Here is a 25,970-nt window from a genome sequence, read left to right as displayed (position 1 = left end):
GGCTCTCGCCGCACACAGGCGCCCGCCTCGCCTTCCACACCCGCTCGCCGCCGCCGCGAGCCAGGCTCGTGCGCTGCCCCGGTTGGGGGCCGGCCGACGAAGGCGTGCGGCCCGGCGGGGAGGAACGTGCCCAGCCTGCCAAGGCGCCAGGTGCAGCCGCAGCACAGAGGCTGGCGGGAGCGGCGAAAGGGGGTGGGCGCCTTTTGGGTTCAGGTTTCTTCCACTCCCCGCTCGCATCCCACAGCCGGGAAGAGCGAGAAGCCTCTTCTGGCCTCGCTAAAAGTCGGGGGGATTGTGGGTAAAAAGGAGGCCTGAGCTGCCTGGGGAGGGGAGGGGGGTCCCAACCTAGAGAAAAGTTTTGCCTTTGGTCTTTTGTTGGAGGGCAAAGAGTAGCCCCTCCGAAGCCTGGCGCAGCAAAAGCAACAAGGGTCTTGTGGTAAGACTCTGTTGTTCTTTTAAGATAAAACAACAAATATTCCTCAGTGTTCTGCACTCTTGGAGTAACTTGGGGGAGGGAGTCTTACTGCCAGGTCTTCTGCCAAAATGCCTGCCTATGAGAGGTGAAGCAAAGTGATAACACCTGGCAAATATTTGAGGAATGGGTGCCCTGGGCAGGGCCAGACCAATCATTATTTTATATTGTTTACTTATTTACAGTGGTACCTCTGGATGCGAACGGGATCCGTTCCGGAGCCCTGTTCGCATCCAGAAGCGAACGCAACCCGCAGATCGCAATTTGCTGCTTCTGCGCATGCACATGATGTCATTTTGACCGTTTGCGCATGCACGAGTGGCAAAACCTGGAAGTAACGCACTCCGTTACTTCCAGGTTGCCGCAGCGCGCAACCCGAAAATACTTATCCCGAAGCTACTTCAACCCGAGGTATGACTGTATTCGAATGTGCTCATCATTGTCTGCACAGTCCCAGAACTTGTTGTTTAGTCGTTTAGTCGTGTCCGACTCTTTGTGACCCCATGGACCAGAGCACGCCAGGCACTCCTGTCTTCCACTGCCTCCCACAGTTTGGTCAAACTCATGCTGGTAGCTTCGAGAACACTATCCAACCATCTCGTCCTCTGTCGTCCCCTTCTCCTTGTGCCCTCCATCTTTCCCAACATCAGGGTCTTTTCAAGGGAGTCTTCTCTTCTCATGAGGTGGCCAGAGTATTGGAGCCTCAGCTTCACGATCTGTCCTTCCAGTGAGCACTCAGGGCTGATTTCCTTAAGAATAGATAGGTTTGATCTTCTTGCAGTCCATGGGACTCTCAAGAGTCTCCTCCAACACCATAATTCAAAAAATCCCAGAACAAGAAGCACTAAAACAATTCACATTAGTTCATTTAAATCCAGTTTAATATGTAAACAGTCAGTACCCTAACAACATAAATACATCAGCTGAGCAAGAGGTGCCACTCTAATAAGCAGCATTGACTGAAAATTGAACTGGCTGTCACTTTCTGAAGGGTTGCCATATTTCAAACAGTGAAAATCTGGGCAGAAAAGTTCTTGAGCTATTTTTATCGAACAACAGCACTGCTGGCATGGGCTGCCATACATCTGATTTTTCCTGGACATTTTATCGATTTCCGCCCAGACACTGCTGCCGAGGTATGGGCAACCATACCTTCTGAAATGAGGCATTGGCCCAGGAGGTGCCCCGTGACATCTCTGTGCCTTGGTGATGGTTCTGATGGGTACTAGATGCACCCTGAACAGTATTTCCCACTACCATTTTAAGTTCCTAGCTTTCAGTCACGGTATGTTAAGGTATGTACATACAACTGGCAGCAATGAAACTGCTAGCACATTTGCAAAGCCAAGCAGTGTCCAGTATGGTTTCAAATTGGATGGGAGACTGTGTGTTGTGATGCTTGCATTGCAGTGGATTAGACTAGACTCAGCTATACAGCTGCAAATGAAACATTTTAAGTGTGTTTTAAGTGTGATATACAATGTGACACTAGATGGAGATGGTGAGCTTTATAGAAAATTCAATGTATTTTTAACAACACCTTTTTAAAAAAGCATTTTCAGAACTTTTTTTTATATATGTGTGTAGATTCCACCTAGATGACCCTCAGGGTCCCTTCCAACTCTACAATTCTATTATCTGAACTTGGATTTAAGTACCGGTACTTGCTCCCCTAAAATAGTCTTGGCCATCACTTTGCTTCCTCAAATTGTCTTACTCTGGCATCCTAGTGTATATCTGTACTAGAAAAGAAAGAGGGATATCTGATGCTAAACAAGGAGGTCACATCCACACCATACATTTAAAGCACATGACTCCCTGAAAGAATCTTGGGAACTGTAGTGAAGTGTTCTGGGCACTGTGGCTCTGTGAGAGGTAAACACAGTCCCCAGGATTCTTTGGGGGTAGCCAAGTGCTTTAAATGTATAGGTTGGATGTGACCCATAGCACTTGAACCCACACTTCTCACACTTGTGCCATACTTGTATCACCTTTGACTCCCTTGTCATCCAAGCGTTCTGCCACCTCCCTCGCCAGTCTCTTACTGCCTACTAATGTAATTAAAGTGGGTTTTTTATGCTTATCTTTTTTGTTTTTAGCAATGCACTCCTTGATTTTTTTCTTATGCATTCCTTCTTGTCTGCTTGCATTCCTTTTGCCAAAGTTGGTCTTCTCTTTTCTTCTCATTTGAACAAGACTTCCATTTTTTAAAGGGTGCCTTCTTGCCTCTAATAGTCTCAGGATGATAATGGAGAAACTCATAGCAATTAATTAGCTTAAAATTATGTGCCAGATTACAGAGAGACATGTTGGGTTGGATAAACACATGTGTGTGTGTGTGTTTGTTTAAAGCTTTTTTTTCTTTTACCCTGCTTCTTCGGCCAAAAAGGGTTGCAGTTCAGGTTACAAGACATAGGTTGTTACAAGCATAACAACAAAAGGGGGGGAGTCCTTTGAGGGAGCAGATGGTCAGGTGGCAGAGCTGGAGGACTAAAGGTGACAAGAAAGTGTGGTTTGGGTCATAAGAGTAGTTAGATGCTGTGGGGAGGACCTGAGCTTTGAAGGTAAGGACAAGGGATTTATGCTGGATCCAGGAGTGGACAGAAAGCTAGTGTTGGGATTTAAGGTTGGGTATCATGGGAACAGAGCAACAAGGAAGGTGCATTATTTTGCCATGATATCTGCTGTTTTTTATGAGCAAATGCTTATACGGTGCTATTTTTCAAGAAAAAGAGGTGCCAGAACTCATTATGAACGCCACCCTTGGGTTTTTTTTTACAATGGCAATGGGCACCCACCTGAGAGGTGGCAGAACTGAGTTCTGGCAAGTTCCGGCTTGTGGGGGGACGGACGCTGTGCTTATACATCCTACAGCTTTGTAGGATCAGGCCTAAAGTGTATTTCCTGTGTTTGGTTTCTTGGAGAGGAGGAGGGGATGCTTATCAGTGTGGCAATACCATTAATTCTGGAAAGCCAGTGTGGAATTAAAAGGAGGCTTATGTATCTCATTGATGAAAGAACAGGGTTGATGATCTTTCAGTGCTTGTGGTTTCCTTTAAGCTGCCACAGGAAACACTACAAAACCTGGGTGGGTAGGGGAGGAGGGGGAGGAGTTCAGCTCCAGTGCTCCTTAACTAATGTGGTTTGAATTTTATTTGCCTCCCAAGGCAAAATGTAAGGCTCATCTATTACTCATTGCTGCCATCTAATATTCTGCAGTAGAGTTGACATTACAAATCACATCAGAAAAGAGAACCTGCCAGAATGACTAAAAATTTAGGTTATACTTAATAAATCGTAGTCTCTGGCAGCTAATGAAAATGCAAATAATCACGGAGAAGCAGTGTTATTACTATATGGAAAAAGGACTTAAGCATTCATATACAACACCAACTATATATTTTCTTAGTAAGCAGTGTCAAAATACCCTTTAAAAAGAACACTTCATAGTACTTCCTGTGTATTAGGATTCCACATCTGTCATGTTGACCATTCTTTGGAGTATATTTCATGCAGGTAGGTGTTACAAGTTTCTGTTATGATTTTCCACTTCTTCAGCAATGATTTGACAAACAGCTCAGTCCTAATCATGTTTGTCACTGAGTTAAGTGAGACATTTCCTGGTACTTCCCATCTCGCAATTAGAGCTGGAGATAATAGAATCTGTGGTATGTGGTACTTGATTTGAGGTTATCATTGTAAACACAGTATTTCCAGTAAACGAGGATAGCTGCTTTAGTTCAGATTTTATTTTTCAGTTTCTGGTGCAAAATGAAATATTTTAATGTGGAGTTTTTCTTCATTGTCTCCTTACTCCACAAGAGTAGCAACACACATAATTCTGACCATAATGCATTGATATTGATCCAGAAGGAAAACATTTTGTGCACAGTTCTGTTCTTCCTGGTGGTGTGCTTTTCACATTACTGAAGATTCCCAAAATATGCTCATGATAAATAAATCTATACATATAAATTCCTCTGCATTTTATGAGTCATCAGAGACTATAAACCACAACATCTGAAAGTAGATAGTTTCTCCTGACACAATTTTCATTTAAGAGATATGTGTTTCATTCACTGCTGTATGAGGTAATCCTTAGGGTGACCCTCATGTGCTTTTGCCATCATATGATACTCTACTGAATGTACAAAGTGCTTCCTTTGTGCAACAGCTCCCTATTTATAAATGGCAGGATTTTAAATTAGAACCCACTTCCTTAAACAAGAATTTTTCTCATGAAGATGAATTAAAATTGTTGTACCCTGATTATTTATGAACTTTGCTACTGAAGTTCTTCGGACTAAGATCCTATCACATGTAAACAAACAGCAAAGCAGTGAATTACAATTATGCCACAAATGGGAAGCACAGTTACACTTACACCAAACTCTATGATGTTATTCTAGATGCAGAAAACTGAAATGTATACTAAGAAATGGCTTTTAGATTGCAAGTTTATAATAACTCATTGTCAAGCAGCCTATAACTCAGGAAACAGATATGGCTGGGGCTAGAGGAATAGGCTGGAAAAAAATACTACAGCAACTGCTTGCTATTAAGACTTCCTGGGTAAGTCTAAACACAGGTCCCCTGAATCAAGCAACACACACAGTTCTCTGCCCACAAAGCTGTCCTATTCATTTAAATGCAGAGAGATGGTTCACATGTCCACAATTCACACATACGTTTCGGCTGCCTTTATTGGAATTCATGGAGCAGCTCACCTGTGCACAAGCTCCAAGGGTACATGAGGACACAACTAGATCAGTAGGGTGCACTTGTATGAACTGCTGCCACAGTTCAAACATAACAGAAAGATAACAGGACAGTTAAGGCTCTGTTACTGTGTGCAGCCTGATCCAATGAATGGCTTATTCTGATTCAGTCCCATTCAGTGCAGTGGGATTTCAGCCTAACAGGGATGTTTGTCCTTAGCACAAGTATTATGTCTTTACTTCATGGAAATTGGTTCTTTACTTCAAACAGCAAGTGGCAACGTCTCAAAATTACCTAAACATTTTGATCTGTAAAGCACTCAAATGCTCTGGTTTGTTTGTAAAATATTATTGTTTTGTTTTTATTTTGTTTTCTGGAAACAGCTGACTTGAGCAGGTTTTTTGTGTTAATAATGTTGTTCTTTGCCATAAGTTAATACTTCTGATGATGCCCTTCACAAATAGCCCATTTCAAGGAACTTGCCGGCGGCTCTTCCTGTGTATGCAACCGATTGTGTGTGTGTGTGTGTGTGTGTGTGTGTGTGTGTATAATACTCAAAGAGAATAAAAGCTTCCTGAGGTAAATTAGGCAGAGAAAGCAGTCAATTAGCCTTACATCACATGGCAGGCTTCATCATTAACTTCGGTAGTCTAGTCACTTCACCACACACTGTGGTCACACTGACATTGCTGCTGTTACTGCAAAACTCATTGCTGTATAGCAGGTTTTCAACCTTTTTGAGTCCACAGCTCCCTTGACCAACTACATTCTTTCTGCAGCATCCCTGTGAAGCTTAGGAGCCCAGTTGTGTCACCCCTTGCCTGCAGAGCTGGCAGCCCTTCACCCCTTTTCAAACACAGTCCCTTGTGGAGTGTTCCCTCAGCCACCCCTGGTCTCTGAGCTGCCCCCCTTGCCCAAAGAGAGGTGCCTCCTCACACTGCCCCACAGGGGCCTGGGAAGCACTCCCCTGACCAATCCCAGAGGCACCGCTTGCCTGCAGAGCTTGTAGCTGGGACTGCTGCAACAAACAGCTATGCAAGCCTTTGGGAGACAGAGACACAAGAGGGCATCAGAGAAGGGAGGGAAGGAAAGAGGGACAGAGGCCAGTGTTGCCCGCGGCACCCCTGACCATCATTCAAGGAACCCCAGGGTGCCACAGCACACTGGTTGAAAACCACTGCTGTATAGTATCAGGCTTAGACCCATTAGGAGACCAGCAGGGGGAGTACTTTTCTTCCTTACTGGAGCACTCACAGCCAGGCTAGTGGCATACATTAGTAAGATTTCTATCACTGGAATATGAAAGGGGTGTTGCCTTTAGATATTATTCCTTAAGAGCTTTGTGGTGTGCACCCATATATTTTTTATTGATTATTTCAACGAAGGAAGAAGGGAGTAGTGGTATGGGAAACAACAAGACAAATAAATAAGGACAAGGAAGAGGCACAGAGGCAAAAAGCCAACATGACGACCACAACAAAAGTGGTCAAGAAACCAAAAAAGATAGATTTTTCCCACAGAGAAGAAGACCTGTGCCAAGTTGACCAGAGCAGGACAGATCAGGATGACCAAGGGCTGGATGACTTCTCTTTCTCCTTGTTTGTGCACCACACAAGCAGCCCCTCACTCCCATGGATCTCTCTGCAAAAGGTGGCCAGCAAGGCTCCAGTGGAGACAGAGTCACGAGACAGTGACAGGCACAGGCAGAAGAAAAAGGCTGGAATGAATCCTGCAGAGGAGGAAGTTATTGCTGCTGCTGGAGGCAATCACCAGAGACAGATGCAGGCAGAAGCTGCAGATCTGTTCCAGCCTTTTTATTTTTCCTGCAACCCTCTGCCTCCCTTAATCCCCCCTCCCCCTTAAACAAAGGGGGGGGGTCTGCCTGAGCATTAGAGTGTGGCTGACACACCTCATGTGCACATCTATGCTTCAGAGTAATGTATGATTGTACAATAAAGAACATACAGGGTGTGCTTTTCAGGGCTCCAGAAGGTCTCAAACAAGTGCTGTCCAGGCCTCCCCAGAGGAGGGGAACTTTCCCTGCTACTCTGAGCAGCTTGCAGTCTTGCTGGCAAGTCTTGCATATGTTGGTGGGGTGTGAGATTGCTCCCTAACTCTAGAATTCCCTCTCTTTAGAGGCATGCATGGAGAAATTGTTGTCCTCCACTACACACCTCTCCAGCAACCACCAGGAAAGTTATCTTCCTCTGATGTTAATAGATGGGCAGATGGATAGAGGACAATGCATTCTCAAAGATATCATGCTTTCTCAAAAATGGCATGAGAGACCTCTTTGTCATGAAAATACTCTTGTTTACTGCACTTCTGTTGTTAACAAACCACTTTGACATTTATTTGTTTAAGCACACCTGGACAATGCTAAGCATTCTTGTATATGCAGTCCTTGTTGTCTCCTCCACCCTCTTATTTACCATCAAAGCAAATATTTGATCATCTATCACATCTGCTGCCTCTGCTCTTCAGAGCGACAGTGGCGAGCCAAGCAATTGGCTGCTTCAAGGCCAAAGGCAGGTGGTCACACAAATATAATTTAGATTAGAGTGATGACCAATATAGATGGCAGCTGGTGATGCCTTCCTGCTGAACTACTGAGATCAAGAGGAGAAAAATACAGATGAGGTCTCATCCTTGCCATTACACACAGCACTAGCTCACACCGATAACCATCCCTCATCGCTGAAATAACAATAATAACAGTACAACCCTAAGCATTCTGACTGAGCCTCTTGGCCTTGCCAATCAGAAGGTTGGTGGCTCAAATCTCTGTGATAGGGTGAGCTCCCGTTGCTCTGCCCCAGCTCCTGCCAACCTAGCAGTTCGAAAGCTCACCTGTGTGAGTAGATAAATAGGTACCGCTGCGGTGGGAAGGTAAATGGCATTTCCGTGCGCTCTGGTTTCCGTTACAGTGTTCTGTTGCACCAGAAGCGATTTAGTCATGCTGGCCACATGACATGGAAAGCTGTCTGTGGACAAACGCCATCTCCCTCAGCCTGAAATCAAAATGAGCGCCACAACCCCATAGTCGCCTTTGACTAGACTTAACCATCCAGGGGTCCTTTAGCTTTAGCTTTTTTACACTCTAGTAAAAATGTTTAGGTTTCAGTGTAAACATCTTTTTTAAAAAACTTTGGTCAGTAGCTAGTTTTTCTGGATGGCTACTATGGGAGGAGAGAGTTCATAGACTTGCATCGAGTTCTGTTAGTATAGCTGCCAATTTCTTTTCTTTAACTCTAGGTAACAGGGAAGGAGGCGAAGCTTCTCATATGGTCAGATTTGGCCTGGGACCTCCAGTTGATGATCCCTCCCTTAAATATTGTATACAAGGGATAAAGGATTTATGAGGTGAGCCTATCCCACACTGTAGCAATGAAGAACTTTTTACAGGCCTTCTGTTTGTTTGCTGTATCGGATTAACATATTTAAATAAAATAATAAAAGTTGGACAGATGAAGCAAAGTTCCGTTGTAGGCTTACCACTGGAAAGCAGAACCTTTGAAGTCCAGCTCTAGTTCATTAGCTGATTTTCTACGCCCAGGAGGCAAGCAGCACACACACATGATATCCAGAGATTTTATATAATTTAAGAAAGGCATAAATGATGCCAGATACAGTATTTGTTAGCTTGCCAATATTTATAGCAACTCACAGAAGCAGGGTAACTACTGTAGGCCACAGAAAATACATACAGTGGTGCCTCGCAAGACAAAAAGAATCCGTTCTGTGATTCTCTTCGTCTAGCGGTTTTTTCGTCTTGCGAAGCAAGCCCATTGACGGATTAGCGGATTAGCGCTATTAGCGGCTTTTAGCGGCTTATCTGCTGATCGGATCAGCTGATAAGCGGCTTAGCGGCTTAGAAAAAGGGGGGGAGGGGAAAAAACCAGCAGGAACTCGCAAGACATTGTCGTCTTGCGAAGCAAGCCCATAGGAAATTCGTTTTGCGAAGCACCTCCAAAATGGAAAACTCTTTCGTCTAGCGAGTTTTCCGTCTTGCGAGGCATTCGTCTTGCGGGGCACCACTGTACAGTGGTACCTCGGGTTAAGTACTTAATTCGTTCCGGAGGTCCATTCTTAACCTGAAACTGTTCTTAACCTGAAGCATCACTTTAGCTAATGGGCCTCCTGCTGCCGCCGCACCACTGGAGCACAATTTCTGTTCTCATCCTAAAGCAAAGTTCTTAACCAGAGGTACTAGTTCTGGGTTAGCGGAGTCTGTAACCTGAAGCGTATGTAACCTGAAGCGTAGGTAACCCGAGGTACCATTCTACTTTCTTCCTTGGATTGTACACTCTAAATACAGTGGGGAATAATATCCAATATCACCTAAATGGATTTCTGCTTATGCAGCAAGACTTCTCCTTCTCTTCCCCCAAGCACCTTCCCAAGACACAAACACACACCAGTCTCTTTCAGAGGGTCCTCCCTTCTCCAGAGAATTCTGCTGGCTAACATCTAGTGAACATTACACAAAAGCAAGTTTAAATTGAAAACAACACATGAAGAGCTGTGGCCCAGAACTTCAATAATACCTTGTGGAACCATCATATATTTGTTTAGATGCATGCAAGGGTCCATGCTTGGAAAAAAATGCCTCACCCTTTAAAAACCAAAATCCCAGGTATTACCAGTTTAAGAAAGATGTGCATCTCAGAAGATTGCATGGTCCTATTGAAAAAAACCATACACAAATAACAACCTTTTTTTTTTTTTTGGCAAAGGAAACATTTCTTCTGAGACACAGTGAAGGATGAGGGTGCAGTGAGGAGTCAGGTGCCCCAAATGAAAGGGAATTTAATACAGCGGCTTGACATCTCCATCTACTTGCATTGATTGTTGTAAGACTATTTTGTGCAGTACTACCATCTAGTGGTCCCTTTGTAGCATGTCTTCTAATTATTTTTAATTCTTTAATTCATTGCATAGGAATGTTTCCTTGAATTCCTCGCTAGTATTAAAAAGTACCTAGCAGTTTCTGCATGGAAGAGAGCCATCCACAGTTAAGTAGCTGTTCGCCCCCTTCTTTCCAATAGTAATCCTGTGCCATTAAACCATAGCAGCAGGAGGCCGTAACCTAACCAGGGCAGCTTTTCTCAATACAGGTAGGGCTGCAGTGGAGGAAAATGACAAACCAGGTCCTGAAGTCCTGCTAAGTAAAAGTGTTATTACTTACTTACATTAGCAACACCAGCTCTCAAGGTATTGTGTGCTGCTGAGCTCAGTTGTTGCATTTTGGCCCTTCTGTGTCTCCTTCCTTGGAGGGAGTGATCCCCCTCATTATTATGTATTATCATGTATTATGCCTGCTTCCAGATTGGTACCACACTACTGGCTGGCACATAATTCAGATATTATTTTTGTTCTTTGCCCCCTGATACAGGGAGGTGTGTTCCTTGATAACCTTGCTTCCATGGCAAGTGTTCTGTGTGTTGTCCTCAACTCTGGGTCCTGTTCTTCTCCCTCCAGCCACATGGTGCTACTATTGATGTTCTAGTCCCTGTTCTGTTGGGTTCTGTGTGTTCCTACCCAGGAGTTAAGATCTGTGGGTGAAGTCCCTTCTTACTCAGGGACTTGTGAGGAACTGTTCTCAGCTGCAGCACTTCTGCCCTCTTGTCACCTCTGTTGATAATTAGACACCAGGTCCAAGTGTGGCTCATTACTCAAGCTTTTGAAGCCTAACTTTGAGATATCACTGCCACACAACTTAAAAGTTGGGTATATGGAGTTCATGTATTTTCCCCTGTTTTTATTGTATATGGTCATTTAATCAGTAGCTACTCTGAGATCTTTAGAATAAATACATTTAGAAACAGAAGAAAGGATCCCTCTGCTAAATGCTACATCATAGCAACCCTGAATTCAAGGGCCAAATATTCATCATCCTTGTACTCAGTATGCTTTGTAAAAGACAGAGTAAAGCAGAGAAAAGTTAAAAAGGTAAAGGTAAAGGGACCCCAGACCATTAGGTCCAGTCGTGACCGACTCTGGGGTTGCGGCGCTCATCTCGCTTTATTGGCCGAGGGAGACGGCGTACAGCTTCTGGGTCATGTGGCCAGCATGACTAAGCCGCTTCTGGAGAACCAGAGCAGCGCATGGAAACGCCGTTTACCTTCCCGCCGGAGCAGTACCTATTTATCTACTTGCACTTTGACGTGCTTTCAAACTGCTAGGTTGACAGGAGCAGGGACCGAGCAGCAGGAGCTCACCCAATCGGGGGGGATTTGAACCGCCAACCTTCTGATCGGCAAGTCCTAGGCTCTGTGGTTTAACCCACAGCGCCACCCACATCCCTAAAGCAGAGAAAAGTTACGTGAGAATAATTGTCCAAGGGCAGTGAGCAGAACAACAGCAGCAAGATTACTCATTGCAAAGTACTGGAAGACACAAGATCTACCCACCCTGGAAGAATGGCAGATGAAGGTGATTGACTACATGGAATCGGCAGAAATGACTGGCAGAATCCGAGACCAGGGAGAAGAGTTGGTGAAAGAAGACTGGAAGAAATTTAAAGACTATTTACAGAAATATTGTAAAATTAATGAATGTTAGAAGGATGTTGGATAGAAACTAAGGGGTTTCCAGCTGTAATGCTTTAGGAGATTTGAAAAAAAGGTTTACAAATGGGTAAAAGCTTAATGGTAAGGCTGAACTAACAAATTGGCTGAACTAACAAATTGGCTGAACTAACAAATTGAAGTGGAATACGAAGAAGGAAGGTATGAGGAGATCTGGGGAAATAAGCGCAAGGAAGATATGTTATGGAAAATTATTTGTTTTTTAATTGTTTTTATGTTGTATTTTGTTTCTTTTTATTTTTCATTTTCATTGTTATATTTTAAAAACATTTAATAAATATCTTTTTTTGGGGGGGGAAACAAGAGCAGTGAGCAGAAAAGCACACCTCCTGACAGTCTATTTGTAATTGCATTCAGATCCCCTACCTGCACTAGATGTTAGGCAAGCACAAACGTTGACTGGTTTTAGGTGCTTGCTGAAGAACTGGGCTGCAATCTAACTTCTGAGTAGACATGGTGAATATTGTAGTGTTGTGTGTTTTCTAAACATTCGCTTCTGTAATTACCTAGCTCACAGTATTTTAATTTTGTTACTGTGGATTTTCTGGTGGGGTGGGTGTGTTCTTGTACAGCATGGTTCTTATTTAATTGTTGTAAATCACCTGGAATTTTCCATGAAGAAGGATATATATATATATATATATATATTAAAATGAAATAAAAATAGTCCCAAGTTTGATAAGAGCAGCTCTACTTCTCCTTTTCATCTGCAGGCGTGGCAGTGGATGTGCTGCACTGTTGTCTTGCTCGGTAATGCACTGGATGAGAGGGAACAAACTGAATCCAGGTAAGATTGAGGTACTGTTTGTAGGTGGTTTCCTAGACTGGATGGGTGGCAGGTTGCCTGCTCTTGAGGGGTTCCACTCACTCTGAAGGAGTGGGTACATAGCTCAAGGGTACTTCTATATCCTCTGCTGTTGCTTGAGGCTCACTCAGGTGGCATCGGTGGCGCAGAGTGCCTTCCATCAGTTTCAGCTGGTGGCTCAGCTACACCCCTATTTGGACAGGTATAGTTTAACTTCTGTCATCTATGCTCTGATAACCTCTAGGTTAGATTACAGCAACATGTTATACATTGGGCATCCTCTGAAGATGATTCAGAAACTTTAGCTGGTGCAGAATTCAGTGGCTAGGTTGTTCATCAGGGCAATGCGGTATGAGCATATTACCATGGATCCTGGCCCAACTGCACTGGCTGTCAATTAGTTTCCAGGCTCAATTCAAAGTGAGGTTTTCACCTATAAAGCCTTAAATGGTTTAGGACCACAATTCCTCAAGGACCATCCTCTTCCCATATGAACCAACCTGGAACCTCCACTGTGAGGGTGGCAACATGAGAACAGGCCTTTTCTGTGGTGGCTTCCCACTTGTAATTTCTCTCCACAGTTCACCAGCGCCTTCTTACATATCTTTAGGTGCCAGGTGAAAATGTTTTTCTTTAACCAGGACTTTGGCTGATCAACATTCTATGCCCTTTTAAATGTGTTTGTGGGTTGGGGGTTATTGTTTTTTCCTTGTTTTATTATGTATTTTGGGTTCTATGTTGTGAACCACTCCCTGATCTTCAGATGAAGGGCAGTATACAAAACCAATCAATCAATCAATAATAATAATAATAATAGTCCTTTTATTCCCACTTACTCAAATTTAAGTCTAGGCTGGGAAACAATGGTGTGAGCTTCACTACTAAACTTTGTTTTACTGAGCTGTTTTTTATTCTTATATTATTTTGTTGTTGTTTGTTTCTGAACTGCCTTTCTACTTTTTGAAATGGAAAGTGGTATATACTTGGTTTTAACAAATAGTCAATCAACAGGGAATTTATTTTTTTAACATCCATACCCAATACTGTATCAAATAGAGGAAGGTGACTCCCATGTTTATGGCCCCCTGTATAAAATGAAAAACATGTACAGTGATTCATTCACACACAGAGACTCGCTCCACTTTTCACCTAAAAATATCTTAGAAAAAGCAAGCCAGATGTGGCATCTGAGTAAGAAGCAAACAGGATACACAGGAAGGAAAACCTAGAGGAGAAAGAGGCTCCAGGTATCACATTCCCTGTATAGATAGCCCTGCTGTCATTGGTTGTGATAAAGAGCAGTTGCAGAAAGAGGAGATGTCAGGAAGTGGTTCTGTCAAAGTGCCCAGAATAGCCAATAAATTTGCAGAAGGTGATAATGACACTTGTCTAGGCTAACAGGAATAAACTGCTAGCAGTGCCTGAATTGTTGCAATGCTGGTGCTGGTAGGTTTATGACACAAGGACATTGAGGGATAATAATGTACTCTGTGCAGTATGGAGGACATACATGCACATGCAAAATTATTTTTGAAGATTTAGTTGTGAAGCTTTTGTTTTCCTGTTCATGAGTTTTATACAACCTGGGGTGCCTTTTTCTTTTGAGGAGAGAAAAACACAATTAATCTCTTTCATGAATAAGCATATCTGTCAATATGATTTAAAAACAAAATAAATAATCTTGGGTGAAGATGTTTTACAACCATTTAATTTGTTTATCGTATTTTGTATTTTCTGACAGTGGCTCTGGCTTGGCTCTTTTCCAGCTCTGCAACCTGGGGTCTTCTGACTTTTAGCAACGGGACACATTCCTCCTGGGGAACTAGAAGCCATGTGGACCACATGTCAACAGTGAGCAGGAACCAAAGGCAAAGGTGAGCAGGATTGCAGCTCTTACTATTGTACAGAAGGCTACAGTCCAGCTAGCTGGGTCTTCTTCTACCCAGGCAAACAAGAGGCATTAGCTTAGTTCAAGGGCCAGGTAAAAGCATTGGATAGGGCATAGAGCAGCACCAGGAAGGAGTGTGGTCTGGGAGGTATATGACATGGCTAGCCCTGAGGACCAGAGGGGCCTGCTCAGGCTCCATCCAGCCCCAGGCCTGAGGTTCTCCCACTACTGCTTTAGCTGGAGATGACAGGAAGTGAACCCAACACCATTGCAATGCAAGGAACGTGCTCTGTCTCCAAGCCACGGACTCTCAACCTGCAGCCCAGCTGAAACAATTGTTTTATGTGGCTTCAGGGCTTTTTAGATGGAGCTCACCAGAACTCAGTTCCAGCACTTCTCAGGTGGGCACCATTGCCATTCAAGGGAGTTCACTGTGAGTTCCAGCACCTTTTCCTTAAAAAAAACAGCACTGGGTAGCTTAATTTTTGCAAGCCAGACTCCAAAGCCGCAGACCCTCTTTTTAGAAAGCCCACCCCACAATCTGCAATATCTCCAAATTTATGATCTTCTTTACAGTATATGGTTGTTGTGAGAACTGCAGATAGCAAAATGTGAAGCACTCTACAATGCCAGATAAAATACCCTAGTAATCGGGATTTATGTGGAATTAGAAGTAAAAGAAAATGGAGTGCCAAGATTTCAGATGGAAACAAGAGCAGGGGGAAATCACTCTCAAATCGTGTGGCAGTTTTAAAACATCCCAAAGGATGAATCTTTGTCTGTCAGTCCATTTTGCCCCTGCCTTTTAACACATTTTTAAAGTCTATCTCCACTGGGCCACTACATTTGGCATTGGAAAGGATTATGGTGGTGGTCTGATTCTAGTTCTGTATAGCCCAATTCCACCATATTTACATGAAAATAAGCATCACTGTCTTAACCGCACATTGCTAGTTCCACTATTTGTATTGGACGGGTTGAGAACTATCCTTCAAGGACAATGTAGTCACAGCATATCTAAGAAGAGACAATAAACAAGACAGTGTGGCTGCAAAACATGGCGTCATACTGCCTATTTTTACTCCACTTATCTCATGAAGCTTCAAAGCAGCTTATAATAAATAATACAGTGAAAATGTTTCTGACATAAATGAACACACAAAGGTGGCTGTCTTCCACTTGATGTGTTTTCTTTCTCCTTTTTATTGGTTTCCTCCTTCAGCGACAGGGCTGTAAACTTGGTTTGCTGCTCTGAAGAACTGCCCTCTCACCTGTCTATCAGTCACTTCAGACAGAAATGGTGTTCCATATTTGGAGATATTTGAAAATGAATGTTGGAAGGCTGAACAAGTGGAAGGGAGGCTGAAACCCTCTGCATTCTTTGCCAGCTTCAGATTGTTCCTCACCCTCCACACTAAGAAGTTCTAATATTAACTGTGCATCTAATTTAATATCATCTATGCCTAATATTATGTGCAAATGTACTAGGGAAATATTACAGGGCTGGTTGCAGATTGTAGATACAAAGCAATGAAGGTTGCCCAGTATGTTCAAAGGATGCGCTTAACTAGGACTTTGTGGCACAGCCCAACCTATGGCTTTTATCACTTTTGTGATGTCATGGTAGCTGGGTGCATTGTTTCTGGGTAGAAATGTTGCCCATGAGTGCTGGTTCCTTTATAATATCTAGGTAGTGTTGCACTTACTGCCAAAATGAATTCACTTTTTACACGCTCCTAGGCAAGAGAATGCATCACTGCTGCCCTCTCCCTTTCAGAGTCAGGAAAGTGGGCTACAGAAAGTCCATATTCTTCCGCAATGTGGCATGCCAGGAAGGCAAATAATTCCAGCATTCCCTGAAGTTAACAAAACAGTGATGGAATTTAGCAGCTCATCGGATCAGTCACCTAGTTCTTTTAAACTCCGTCTTGCTCTCATAACAAATGTCTACACTATAATTCAATTTATTTATTTTTTTGTCTGTGAAGAGCGTCACTATAGGCAGGCAACAAGCACTCAGCATTAAATTGTTGATTGTTCATGACAGGTGGGAGTAAGCGTTAGGTTAATAGAAGGTTCCTTGCCCTGAGATTAAGCAGAGCAACATCTGTCAGGCGGAAGTTCTACCCTTTGCAAAGATGCAAGCTTGTTTAACAACAATAATCAGACCTGCATCTAAAATCAAACCCTTAATAGTGTTATTACTGATGACACCCTTCCTTTTGCTTCATGTAAACCTGAAACGCCCAATTCAACATAAGAAAGGGAGAGAGAAAATGTGTGCCAAGATAAATAGGTATTGTTTTTGATGTGGACTAAATGTTTCTCCTGATGAACTATTTTATTAACAGGTACATTGATTTAGATTTGCTATGACGGCTGCTGGAATAAATCCATACAACCTTTTCTGTTCCATATCCAAAAGCAGAAAGGCTTGTTTTTTTATACAAGTTATATTGGATCAACAATAAAGATCTGTTATCAAGAAGCTTGGTTCAGCTGATACTTTCCATACGTTCCCAAAATATGTGTGTGGTTTGCTTTTGCTTTGAGTAATGAGAGTTTCATTGTGGTAGCAAGGGCACCTCAGAAGTGCAAGCCATGGATAATCCAAACATATGCCACCCACAGACAGGAGACTCTACTTACCTAGTTGATTCCGGGAACCAATTACCATATCTCATGCAAGTATTGCCTATCATTTGGCCATGAATAATCTCGGCCAACAAGCATATCTGCTTTGAGTAAACAAAATTTGACATGTTCTGAAGAGTTTCAAGCTCCTCCCCTTTCAACAGGTGTGGCTATTGCTGGCTCTCCAGAGCAAGTACACCAATATTGGTTCTCTGTTCAATCATTGCTGAGCAAGGTATTTGAAGGAAATGCCGTTATGTCAGTAGCATGCAATCATCTTCATTAAAGATCCCAAGAGCAGCATGAGCCCACTTCAAGAATCACTGGTGTGCACAGAGCTGAGCTAGCCCTATGATAAGGGAGAGTGAGCCAGCTGCCTCAGGCGGCAGTTGATGAGGTGCAGCTAGTGGCCGGAGCTGTGAGGGCCATGTGGCCTGTGTTGTACCCTCTATGCTAGCCTGCTGCCCTCAAGTGCAGTGGAAAACACTGGCCTTTCACCAGTACTGCAGCAAAGCTCAACTGTCAGTCCAATTGGTTTCTGCATGTGCCTTGCGGGGGCACCATCTTGTCCTTCGCTTCAGGCCTCAAAATGTCTTGTGCCAGTCCTGGATGTACATCTAAAAGCAGGTCGGAAGCCATTCTAAGTCTCGTTAATTTCAATGGGAGTGTTATATACACACATTTCAACCTCTCCCATTGAAATAAAAGGGATTCAAAAGTGATTAACTTTGACTGACTCATGCCTACATGTGTCAGGATTTCGTACATTAATACTGTTAAGAGGTCTACAAATACTTCAGCAAACAAAAGTGGTGCAATTCAAAAACAAACCAGCCAGAAATTCTTCTTTCTCCTTTATTGATACTGCCAATATGACTACCTTTACACAGGTAGATTGCTTTCCTACACAACATGCACTCTTTTTGGATTAATTTGGAATTAATTTGTTTTTGTCTTCTACACCTCCTAAAATTATCAAATTAACACAAGAGCTGTACCTTAATCAGTTTCACGTCTTCCTTTTAAGCAATTATATTAGCTTCCTTTTCCCCCCAAGTCTGTGTAAAGGTTACTTGGCAAGAGTACATGCATATGACAATGAAACAAAGACCAATCCACCACTAAAAGATAATGCACGTAAAAACATAATACAGTACTTTGACATTTCAAATAAATACCCACATAGAGATGTAATTTTAAAATGTAATCATACCACTTATGAATCAATACTGTAACCAAAAAAAAGATGAAAATATATGTCCCCACCTCTATGAATAATAAAGTTTCTTCCAGCAAACAGAAATCTTTTCCCCACGTCATTTATTATTACAATTTCTACTCTTTTTTTCTTTTCTTTTCTTTTTAAAGGAAGGTGGTTTCTCCTCCCCTGAAAAGTACCAAATTTGATCATTCAAAGTTACCCTCAACAAATAGCACCAGTAGGTCCATCTTTGTTGATGCGCATCTCAGTTTCTGTTTCCTGAAATCACCATGGATTAGATACAACATGCAAGAGAAAAAAATATTAAATGCATTGTTCTTCTTCTTCTTCTTCTGCACATTTGCAAACAATACTATGGTTAACTGATCCACCACCATACAAAGCTACCAGAACACCAATATTCCCAAAACAACCTCTGTACTGCAACCACAAATGTGTTAATACATCTTGCTTCTTATTTTGTTCAATAAAGTTCGTTTGGTTCGCAAAGTATATTTTGGGGTGTTTCTTTTCTTCTTCTTCGTCTTTTAATAGTTGTCTGCTTGTTCTTTTATTCTATGCCCCTGAATTTGCATGATGAAGTATCATTGACTAACAGAATTTTTTACAATTTGCGCATATATCATCTCTATAGTAGGTCTACCCATTAAAAAAAAAAAATGTGCGGCAGGGGAGTTTGCACTTATTGCTCCACATCGTGACTAGGTTCCAAAGCCGTGGTTCCTTTCTTTTCGAACAGACTAAGCTAGCCTAGGCTTCTCCCTTTAAAATTATGAAAGGCACTACTGGCAACAATTAAATCACAAAAAGGCGCTGAAATAGAACACCCTAGCACTGACAACTTTAGAATTTGTCTTTCTAAAATGTACCACAATTTGGCACAATAAAACAAAGTAGTAACAAAAACAATTCCAATTTGGAATTTAAGTGGTATAATAGTTGTATAAAATTCTGTTAACCAATCATACACCATTAAGATTTTCCTAAAACCCAGACATTCTGGAATTTATAGGTAACACTAATATTTCTTTTCAAGTGCCTATAACTGTTTTAACCAGAGCAAAGTCAAGTTTTCTTCTTGTTACATTGAACTATTCCTAAGAATAATAATACAATATGAAAAAACCCCAGAATTTGAATACCCTGGATTTCTCAATTAACATGGCAGTTAAAAATCAGTAATTTAAAACAGATAAAGCTTAACATTTTTTAAGAAAGAAAGAAAGAAAAAAGCTGCTGGTGCACAGCACATATACAGTTTAGCAGAACTCCTGGCTTGTGTTGGAAGTTCTTTTCTAAACACAGCGTAGAGCAAAACAATATCGTATAAAACTCTGCCACATGCGGATGGGAAAACAGCTAGCACACGTCCAAAATGGAGAGAGACTATGCGCATAAGTCACTGGATTTTCCCCACCACCCTTTTCATATAAACTCTTCTACAAAAAAGAATAAAAAGACGTTAAAGTAAATAGCAAAATATTAAAAGTGCACAGGTTTAAACAATCAGACCATTGTTGGTTGTTGTTGTTGTTTTACATGAATGCTCTATAATGACAGTTACAAAATAATAATAATAATAATAATAATAATAATACCCATGTGAACCTTTCTAATAGGCCATAATAAGCTACCATGGCAATTATCAGATGATGAAGTAGGTTTCTTCAGCATTTGTAAGTTTTCTTCCTGCAGCAGCACTTAAAAGGATAAAGCTTTGTTTGTTTGTATCCAGACATAATATGCCAAAAAGTAAAAAAGATGGTTGAAAGCGAGGGGGAAGAATACCCAACAATGCACGTTGCATATTAAAAATTATGTGGTTTTTGCCTTTTTTAGGGGGGGAGGGAAAGAGAGGTTCATGGTCAATGGTTTCCATTCTTTGTGCAACAGGCTACCGCCACTTCTAACCACAACGACACAGGCTAAGATACGAAGTTGCACAGTTGCAATAGGCTTCTCCGGGAGCTACTCTACAGCTGGAAAGTGGAAAGTGGGGGGAAAGAAAAAGAACACAAAAAAAACATTAGAAATGAAAAAAAAAAAGAAAAAACCCTGGTCATTATTCTTCAACTCAAGAACGGAAAACTTCAAATACACACAGGGGTGTGCTGCAAGAGCTCCATCGCACATTAGTCAGCTGAGGGGAACCTGTTAGTCTTCTAAGGTAAAGCAGTCGATGCAACTCAGGTGTGCTTTTCAAGCATCTGGAACAATGCTCTGACGCACACTGTTAGCAAAAGCTGTGCAGGAAGAAAAGGTCCTTACAAGTCCTGAATCAAGATGCTACTCAAGCGGTAAGTAGGCAGCGGTGAGTACGCGAGATAACTTATCAAGGAAGCATAGCGCAGCCCCTCCGGAAACATGCAGCTCAGTCAGTGTACCATGCCAGCCAATGAACAGAACAGGAAGTCATCCAGGAGAAAAGTCCTGCTTTGTGGAGGTAGGTGATGGCTTAGTATGTTTTCCATGCTGTATCCCAACTCAACAAGAGCAAAAAATAAAAGCATTTTTTTAAAACAAAAAAACCGAGACACTGATTTAGCAGGAGTTAGTCTGAGGAAGCTGGTAGCACAACAGGTGCAAGCCTGTCCCAAACATCTTTTATCAAAGCTTACACACAAGAAGAAGAAAATCACCTGGGGATTATTCAGAGTTTCTCTTCCTAGCAAGTTTAAAACCAATCCGGGCACAGGAAACTGACAAATGTCAGAGTGCATCTGGGCTGCTAGCTAAGCACAGCGACTCTGAATACTCCAGAAGTAAAAGGGTGCAAAGCCTTTGTGGTCGTAAAACAGCCATAGAGATCACCATGGAAATTGTTAGTAAGCCAGCTGAAAACTGTAAATATGCTGTCTTGAGCAATATGAACAGACACTGATGGACACTGTCACCATCTCACAAACACTGAGACTTCCCTATTTCATTCCAGCGAACTTGAAAACTTGCCAATGCTATTGATTCCATAAAACTTCCTTTTCTCCCCCCCCCCCACCTGAGTATTCTTGTGTTACAAGCACCACCAGAGAAAAGGATATATTTAGAAAGGTTATTATCAGCTCCCTATCAGTGCGAAAGCAATAGCAACCACTGCTACTAATGGAGCAAAATAGTTCCGTATTCTAAATGCCTAGTTATTCCCAAGGCATTTTGTTTCAAAAGGGGTGGGTTCAAAAGGCCTTTTGGATTATTGTGCATCAAAGAGGAGAAAAGCAGGATTGAACATTTGCTAAAAGGTGTTCTGCTTCTAAAAATATCAAAGCCTGCTATTAAAGCTCAAAATCAGGAGAATAGGCTGTGTTTTCTGCAAATGTAGTAATAAAGTGAGGTGTATGAGGCTTGCTGTTCTGACACCAATTTTTTTTTAATCTTGTGTTTGCTGATTCTTCAGCAATACATTAAAACTGGATCATTCAGAATTGTTTATACATCGGCAGATATAACGTCAATTGTGTGATTTCTAGCTGCCAGATTCTCTGTTTAATATTTTTTTTCTCCTTGCAATTTTTCGCAATTTGTTTTTGTTCCTAATCTCTTGAGGGGTCCAAGCACCACTCTGCTTCCTTCTGCCAGGAAAACACGGAACACTCCCCTTATTACATTACAGCAACACTGCTATATCTCCTAACTACTTTATAGGCAGAGCGGCAATACAGAGGAAGCAAGCTGCTAATCATCTAAAAAGAATAATGTAAGATGAGGCAGTGACAACACCAAGATTACTGTTATTATTAGCATGGCTTTGGGAGGAGGGGAATATTACTACGGTCAGCAGACACAGCTGTGCTGTCCTGCATTACTTCTTAGTAGTATTCTAAGCATACAAAGTTATTTGAAAAGAGTACAAAATGAACAGGGCTTTACATTAAAATAAAGTTTGAGGCTAGGCACTTTTGAATTGTTTTGTTTCTTTTTCTTTACAAAAATGTGCCTTGTTGTGCTCCTTAAATTTATCACAATTTAAAAAGCATCATTCCCCACTCCCAGTCTTGTATCATTACAATTTCTATAGGCACCAATTATGAAGTACACTTTTTTAAAAAAACAAATATTATCAAACTTATTGAAATTAAGTGGCCAAAAAGGCCCCTTAAAAGTTCAATAATGGACAAATCATCTTTTTTATAGATGAATATGCATTTACTAACCTACTTCATAATTATGTAAAAACAAGAATAAACTGGTTATTTTTTTTATTTCCTGTGCCTAGAATGTAGAGCCCTGTGAAATGTGTGCTTGCATTAAAAATGCAATTTTATTTCATCTTATTTTTCTTTTTTGCTTGAACAAAAGACAGAGCTCTGTAATACTATCCTATTAAGCCTTAATACTGACAGTTAAGGAGAAATGCACTGCAACTTGACAATACGAGAACACACTCCTATTAATTCTGTACACGTATACGGTGCAGATATAGTAATAATGAGCACGACCTTACGTGCTTTAAAATCTCATTGATTGAAACAGAAGAGAGTTAAGCACTTGTTTAACTTTCTCAATGAAAATCAAGGAGATTTAAAGTTAGACTAACTTTGGCTGGATGGTGCCCAATATGCAATGCACCTTCTTCCTGGCAAATTACACTGCCAGAAGCAACAACAACATGATACTACAGAAATCTTTGTAGTATATGATATTGTTGCATAACATAACTGTTCTGAAACATTGAGATCCTAATTTTGCTTTCTTTTAGTGTAAAGTTGCGTTCCAGAATCTCCCCTCTCTCTCTCTCTCTTTTTTAATTGTGCAATTTTCAACAGATTAACCCTCTGAAGCGAAGCAAGGAAGGAAATCCAGGAATTTCAGAAGGCATCCTTCCTACTAGGTTGTCCTAGCTCTTAACAGCTTATAAGAAAGCTTTTTTTGGCTTTTGCTAAGTGGTAAGAATGAAAGCAACTACCTGCAGATTTAATTTAGATTCATTTCTGGTTCAAAACACAGATTTCGTAACACCCAACATTACACATCTAATTTTTAAGCACTGCATTTCACCACTTTGCAGGCATATTAAACAAGGAGATGGCTCTCGCCAGTGAAATTATCTCCATTGCTTGAAGAACTGCTTAGAACGCAGAAGGGGAAAGGATCACATCTGCGCTAGACAAGCTACAGTTAGTAACGCCAGGCGTCGTACACCTGGCCTGCACCTTTAACACTTACCCATAAACAGCAAAACCAAAGTCGCTCCTTCTGGAAACAGCCAAGGGCTTTTCCATCATTAGCTTGTTAACAGCATCCCCCCTCCCCATGCTTGTGAATCAGTTACAGTTAAGACCACTATAATACAACCTGTATTACATGGTTTAACAACATACTAGTACAAAGCCACGCACCACCGCAACATTAATATAGTGGGGATTTATGCTGACATTCAAACAGCACAAACATCAGATGCATATTTACGGCCTCTCTCTCTCTCTCTTTTTGCCTTCTTAATCGCAATAGATCTTATACTTCTCGCTGCAAAACACCTGGTTATTAAGCACAGATCCTTCGGATCTGTCTCCGCATGACCGTATGTGACTTACACTGGGGTTACTACTCTTGGCTTTGGAAGCAGATTTTGTGCGCACCCTTTTGGATTGCTCATGGTCCAGCTCAAGATGCTCAAGGCGCTGGGTCAAAGCCAGCTTTTGCTGGATGGCCATACGGAGCAAGGAGTTCAGGGTCTTCTTTTCGTCTTCGGCCGCGGCAAGCTGGCGCTGCATTTCGTCCAGCTGGGTGACGTACTCGTCACACCTGCAATGAGAAAGAGCTTTTAAAGCAGCACGGCTTTTTTGCTACCAGCACCCAAGAGTTGGTTCACGTATTAACTTTCAGACACATTCTTTGGACTCACAAAGGACAGGCTACTCGTACAGATAGCAGGCACTTACATGTCAAGAGAGCATACTGATCTCAGCTGCAGCAGCTTCTAGGGACTCTGAAGGGGCAAAATAGATCTTTCAGCTTGGGAAGGTTGCTATAACTGAGATCCACGAGTTCCTGGCTTACATGTTTGGCAGATTATGGAAGCATATGGCTTTCATGACTTACAGAAGTCATTGAGATTAATCAGTTCCAAGACTGCTGTGTCCCAAAGGCTATGAGATGCAAGGTTTTCATAGAGAGCACAAGATTTTGATGTTGACATGTGCTTTTAGCAAGTGAACCCCCAAACACACACAGTAATTTGAGGAGTTACATATCCTTCAACCAATAGGTAAAATTACCAAGTCGGCATCTGTTGACTCTGTATATGGTTAGGCACCTCATATAAATCTCCAGCATTGCTAATATAAAAGAACACAATCTTTCCCTTGTCTTCTGCTCTCTGCTTCACAAAAAGCCTAGGTGATTTTTTCTTAAGGCTGGAGACAGAACTGAATAAAGTATGTGATTTTACATTTTCAGCAATGGGGAATGATAGAATCAGAGTTGTAGAGCTGGAAGGGACCCTGAAGAACATCTAGTCCAACCCCCTGCGAAGCAGGAATATGCAGCTGTCTCATATGGGGATCAAACCTGCAACCTTGTCGTTATCAGAACCATGCTCTAACCAACTGAGCTTTCCGGTTTTTGCTTCTTAGCTCCAGTAGTCCTGGGTGCATTCTGCAATCTGTCTTTCACCTAGCGAAGGACTCCTAATCCTGTTCCATTTTAAGATGGCTTTAACTGCAGACTTTGGGGGCAACAAAATCATGCCTAGATTCTTCTACACCCTGACCCTGTTTTGCTTGACATAACATCTGAATAGTTCTGGAGAACATGGAAGTTTGCTCACACCGTTGTGACATTTTCATTGTTTCAAAAACAAACCTTGGGGTTTTATTTATTTATTTCATGCTAGTAAACTAGGTTAAGTGCTGTCCCCTCAGATCCTAGGCACGCATTCAGAACTATTGCGATATTTTAAAACCACAGCTATACTGTAGCTCTGCATTGCTCATCCTCCTATGTTAGTTCAGGACACCATAATTTCAATTTATTGCCTTTTCCTTGCTGGAAGGCATCCCTAATACGTTTTATGTAAGCATAAAGGCAGCTCTAACATAACAGCTAAGAAACAGTCTTCAAAAAAGAGATACTATGCCTTCTGGTGCTGGATAAAGACCTTACAGATTGCTGTGCATGACTTTCAGTGCTATTTAAGCTAGGTATCCCATGTGCACACATGGGCATGTGCACACACATGACTGCCAGTGTTGGAGCACGATCTTATGCACGTGAACTTGGATGTCATTGCGTTCAATGGGACTTACTCTCTAGTATAGATCTGCATCCTTAGTGTGCAATATCATTTCTCTCTCTTTCTCACACACACACACACAAAATTCATTGGCCATGTTGAGATGTGACTCTTGCAATAATAAACCATGGAGTACGCAGATTAACTTGTGCACAAGCTAAGTGCTTATGCATTCAGCTCAAGCCCTCTCTACTTCACTCTTCCCTTCCTTGAGTGGGGAAAACAAACCATGGAGCAGTTGACTTCATGTGGTGTTCAAACCAGCTCTGACAGTTTGCTTCTACCAAACCAACCATAACTGGGAAGCTACTTTTTTGCGGTAAAAACATACCATGAGTGCTGCTTTGGATATAAAGCTAAGCTACCAGCTCTGTGGTTTGTTACTCTGCTCAAGGAGTGAAGGAGCACAAGC

At 41.9% G+C, this 25,970-nt stretch overlaps 2 protein-coding genes across 10 annotated transcripts in view; one reads left to right on the top strand and one right to left on the bottom strand.

Annotated features, from left to right (window-relative positions):
- The first annotated feature begins 61 nt into the window (after positions 1-61).
- On the top strand, positions 62-18,280 carry LOC308582282 (uncharacterized protein). 6 transcript variants are annotated; one of them, XM_081185259.1, is made up of 5 exons: positions 62-150; positions 8,447-8,554; positions 12,495-12,568; positions 14,328-14,460; positions 16,215-18,280. In XM_081185259.1, the coding sequence occupies exons 2-5, from the start codon at positions 8,550-8,552 to the stop codon at positions 16,498-16,500; spliced, it is 498 nt and encodes a 165-aa protein (XP_081041385.1). In that variant the 5' UTR covers positions 62-150; positions 8,447-8,549; the 3' UTR covers positions 16,501-18,280. The 6 variants fall into 6 exon arrangements, 2 of the variants coding, with proteins under 2 accessions (XP_081041385.1, XP_081041386.1); XR_014005599.1 differs by lacking the exon at positions 62-150 and adding an exon at positions 9,928-10,044 and having other exon boundaries at positions 8,055-8,554; positions 15,697-18,280; XR_014005596.1 differs by lacking the exon at positions 8,447-8,554 and having other exon boundaries at positions 100-150; positions 15,697-18,280.
- Positions 17,950-25,970, bottom strand: part of BICD2 (BICD cargo adaptor 2) — an 83,962-nt gene continuing 75,941 nt past the window's right edge. For 2 of the 4 annotated variants that reach the window (XM_081185241.1, XM_081185244.1), the window contains exon 7: positions 17,950-24,069. In XM_081185241.1, coding sequence (XP_081041367.1) covers positions 23,763-24,069 — 307 coding nt within the window. In that variant the 3' untranslated portion in view covers positions 17,950-23,762. The remainder of the gene's footprint in view (positions 24,070-25,970) is intronic. The other 2 variants (XM_081185243.1, XM_081185242.1) reach the window with 2 other exon arrangements.

This window comes from Podarcis bocagei (genome assembly GCF_964188305.1).
Source record: "Podarcis bocagei genome assembly, chromosome: 2".
In the NCBI taxonomy this organism is placed as follows: Eukaryota; Metazoa; Chordata; class Lepidosauria; order Squamata; family Lacertidae; genus Podarcis; species Podarcis bocagei.
This window is presented reverse-complemented; position numbering and strand designations above follow the sequence as displayed.